This window comes from Phaethon lepturus, unplaced genomic scaffold (assembly GCF_000687285.1).
Source record: "Phaethon lepturus isolate BGI_N335 unplaced genomic scaffold, ASM68728v1 scaffold19207, whole genome shotgun sequence".
NCBI classification, from domain to species: domain Eukaryota; kingdom Metazoa; phylum Chordata; class Aves; order Phaethontiformes; family Phaethontidae; genus Phaethon; species Phaethon lepturus.
Genome location: NW_010554254.1, coordinates 427 through 4847, shown reverse-complemented (window position 1 = coordinate 4847; position 4421 = coordinate 427). Strand labels below are relative to the sequence as shown.

Here is a 4421-nt window from a genome sequence, read left to right as displayed (position 1 = left end):
TTCCCTACAATCCCAACTGGATGATCACAAACAGTAGTGGATATAAACTTGAACTATGCAAATTGTAACTGCTCAAAGCATGATACCTCCTAAGTATCATGGGGCATCTTGAGTAACTGGGATGACTATTTTGGAACATTCAAATAGACATAAGCGTGAAAACAATGCAACTTTATACTTCAAGTCACAGAGCTCAATGCAGAATATTGCTTAGAACTGAAATCTTTATTCAGAGTAAGCAAAGAAATTAAAGATTTCTGGAATGAAGCAAGGCTGCAGAACTGTGCTAGAACTTGCATGGCTTGCCTGTAAGTTCAGCACTATGTTCAACTAGTGAGAGCAAACCTTACAGCATTTCATTTGGTTTCTGGGTTGGGGAGGGGAGGGGGGGTGTGTGGTGGTGTGTTTTGTTGGTTTTTTTAAGTTGTATACAATTCCCAACAGTTAGTTTCTGTTTGTTCAATCAGAAAAAGTCCAAACACCAAAGACACTCTGAAATTGTAGCAGTTGAACTTCGAGTTTGTCTTCACACATTCAGTACATTTTGGAGTCAAAAGGAAAAAACAATTTCAAAAGAACTGGGCATACCTTAATTCTACTCATACGTATTTCAGTGGCAATAGAATTAAACCAGAGCACCTTATTAAGGGTACTATTTTCAAAAGGCAAACAAAACAGACTACACAACCATAAACCAAAACGTGAAACAAGTGTCATCTCTGACATTCAGTTTCTCAGAGGAAAGTTAATTCAGGCAGACTACAATTAAAAAGCTATAGCTTAATAAAAGACAACGTGTAAAATGTGAACAAGTTCACACTGCGAAGGGATTTTAATGGCAATCCTCTTGACTCATGCATTTAAAGATTCGGTCTTAATTCCTTTATGCATTTTGATTTCTGTATTTAAAAAAGGAATGAAAGACGAGAAATAGCAAGACACTTCTTGAAGAGAAGGACAATGCAATACACTGTACACAGAATATTCCACACCACAGACAGGATGGTAGCAAACACCACTTGCCTAGCTCAGGTTAGTTCCTTTCCAAGTCTGCACAGCATCACTTTTATGCCAAAAGGCATCTGTCAGCGGGGGCTGTGGTTTCACAGCGCAGCACAGTTTTTGCCAGCAGAGGCCATTTTACAAGACTGTAAAACTCTTAATTAAGTAGGTTTGGGGAGACAAGAAAAAACCCACAAATATTATTACTTAGTTCCCTAACTTGATACCAATCACCCTTTCTATTCATGAACATCTAATAAACCATAACGAGGTCCTCAATTAAAGATGCCTTTCACTTTGCCCATGTAATCACATTTTCTATCACAAGGTGGTTCCCCTCCATATTGCAAGAAGTGGGACACACCACAAAAACTAAAAAAATCTACACCTCTAATATTTATCTAGCTCAGCATCTTCTCCGGGTCTAAACATAAAAGGACCTTTTCTACATGGACCCACTCTTTAGCCCATTCAAGGGTCATTCCATCCATCCTGTTCTGAGCTGCAAGGCAAGGAGCCCACTCTTTTCATTAATTCCTTCTCTTATCCTGTATAAATAATATAGCCTCAAAGATCAGCAAATTCATGCAGTAATATACACACACACACAAACCATCTCCAAGCAGGGCGTATTGGGAACTTTACTCACTAATTCAGATTTGTTTTAAAGTGGGATAAGAACAGTCTTACAACGTCAATTCAAAAGCGCATCTAAACACAGCCACTACTGGATGCTTGGTAAATACTAAAAGCACAGAGAATGTAAATGCTCCCTTTCTCAAGTTCAGCCTTCCAGCAGCCTTAAAGGCTCAAAAACAGAAGCTGTAGTAGTATCTCTGTGCTTCATTGTGTTTAATGGATTCTTCTTCCTTTACTCGAATGGATTTTTGAGCTTCATTATGCTGCTAGCATCCGTAAAAGCCTATGAGAAGTTTTACAGCTCAGTTTAACATACCAGGAAGCCAGAGATCTGTGGGGCAACCCTTCCTCCTCTACATCACACAGAACAAACAACAGATTTTTCTCCTCCCTTTTACATCTTTTTGTCCTGTGCAAATGAACACTGCAGATAATACACCACTTGCAGAACGTATATTCTAGACTGAGGTCTTTGGCACATATCACAGTAAAAGATTTTAAGTATATACTAATGCCAAGGCAGCGTCTTTCTACCCCAGCCAATACACAAAAACAAAAGAGAAAGCAAAATACAGGCAGACAGTGAAAAAACATCCTTCACCAAGCTTTCCAAAACAAGCTTTACATTCTGAGCAAAGAGCATAACTTTCTCCTCAGAGGCATATAAGGCCATAAGAAACGGAAAGAGTTTAGAAGAAACACTCATTTCAAACATTAATAATGCTACAAAAGGTAGCGGCTACAGGAGCACATTAAAAATTGCCGATGCTTGAACACATGCTACAGATGGCAAACCACAGCCTCTACCTGCAGCGGTCACCTCAGAGATTTTTTTCCCCACTACAGTTTCTTCACACAATCATAATAACTTGAGTTAAACAATTTAAAACTTTTTACAGGGGAGTTGTCCTGCAACACAGCTATACCCCAACCAAATCATCATTCAGCAGTTCTAAACAATTGGCTTATTCAATTTAAATAACCAATACAATTAATATTATTTTTTTTAAATCTAACATTTTCCTTTATATTCTAGTAAGTGCCAAAACCAGTTTTATCTACAAAATTGTCACAATGATACTAGACCTTTACAACAAAAGTATTCCAAACACATTCATATATAATTATAAAGTTAAAAGGTATTATACCACAGTCAATGAATTAAAAAGCCAAATCCTGTAGGGGTCTAAATGAAAATAAACTTGATGCTTCTCTAAAATAAATCAATTGCAGACTTGCAAACCAAGTTCTAATGTTTCTGGTGATTGCATGAACTTTTGAGCAGAGAGTGCCAATTTTTGATTCACAACTTGAGAGCAGCAGTTGGCTAGTCTCAAAAACAGTTTTTTGCCTCTATTTTTGAAAGTAATACTTAAGAAATGGAGGTTCAAAGCACAGATAGCCAGCTGGTCACACCTCCAACAGACCAGTGCGTATGACACAAACCAAGAACCTGACACAGAAAGTCAACACCTCAGCCAGCACATTAGAAATATCTTGGCCATAATCTGTCACCGAGTCTTACATTAAAAGTCTGCTTACATTTTCATAGTCCTTCATGGTCCGAGCTCTAGTTGGTGAGACTGTATCTTCTGCCACATCTGGTAACACTAGACATTTAAGAAGACAGAACAAGTTCAGACAGTGAAATCTCTAAGCTAGGCTTCAATTTGGAACCAGCAAAGGCCTATGCTAATCTAAACATAACGAAAGTACACCTTTTGGGAAGCGAGGTAGGCATTTTTTTGCCCCTTGTTTACATGTTAGTGCTGCTAAGTAGTTAGTATCTAGATTTTGTTCTGATCGCAATAAATTGTCTATCACTTAAGCTCCCAAAATCCAGCATCACCCATTTAAACCAAGATGCACACTGAAATTAAGCTATGCAAGGTGCACTTTCAAGAGTAAGTCCTCAGAGCAACTACAGAGGACTCCCATATTAGAATTAAGTCCTATTAAACTACTAGAAAGCAGTTCAAATCTTTGAGTATCTTACTAGTCACAGGACAGGCCTCCACCTTAGAACTCAGGGAAACCATGGCCAGAGGAAATGGCCAGTATCTATGTTCCTAAAATGTAATTCCTCTTGTACTTAAACTTTTGTTTGCACACACATTCTGTAACAGCCACATCTAACAGGACTGCATAACTTATTCCCATTCAAATCTCTGAGAGTAAAATTTTAATCAAAATAATGATTGTATAAAATATAGCACTTACATCATCTTAAATATAAAAAAGACGTAGCTGAGGACTCCGACTGACTCTCATACAAAATAAAAGAAAATACTTCATTTAAAATACTTCCAAAATTGTTATGCAACTATGTAGAGCAGTTTTTAAAATAACTCAAAGAATACCCATCAATGGTTCTTACATCTTGACATTCTAGCTAATTTCACAAGACAGCTTTCCTAGAGCACATGCAGAACAATTTTGCAGCATCAGTGCGTTTCTTCTATTTGCTTCCTTTCGTGAGCAAATAGACCTTCCTGGTAAAACCATCTAATTTGTCTTAGTTTCAATTACCTACTTCATCTATATAATGAAGTCAGCCAAGTTGTGTTGCTGGATACAAGCATACATGAAGATAAATCAAAAACATACACCTCAAATTTACACAACAGGACACAGAACAGTTAACAACACAGATAGGAGGTTTCAAAATAATACTATTCAACCATTTTCCTTTACAATAAGTGTTTCAAGGAAGTCACCCACACGTGAAGGTGAACATAGTTACATGGTCATCATACAGAAAAGGGTAGTGAACTACGGCT

At 37.5% G+C, this 4421-nt stretch overlaps 1 protein-coding gene across 1 annotated transcript in view; it reads right to left on the bottom strand.

Moving 5' to 3' along the window:
* CDK5RAP2 (CDK5 regulatory subunit associated protein 2) overlaps positions 1-3252 on the bottom strand; it is a gene marked incomplete at its 3' end in the record, with an annotated part of 50307 nt that extends 47055 nt beyond the window's left edge. Inside the window, exon 1 of the mRNA XM_010291801.1 lies at positions 3184-3252. Within this exon, the coding sequence (XP_010290103.1) occupies positions 3184-3201 (18 nt within the window). The remainder of the gene's footprint in view (positions 1-3183) is intronic.
* Positions 3253-4421: the final 1169 nt, after the last annotated feature.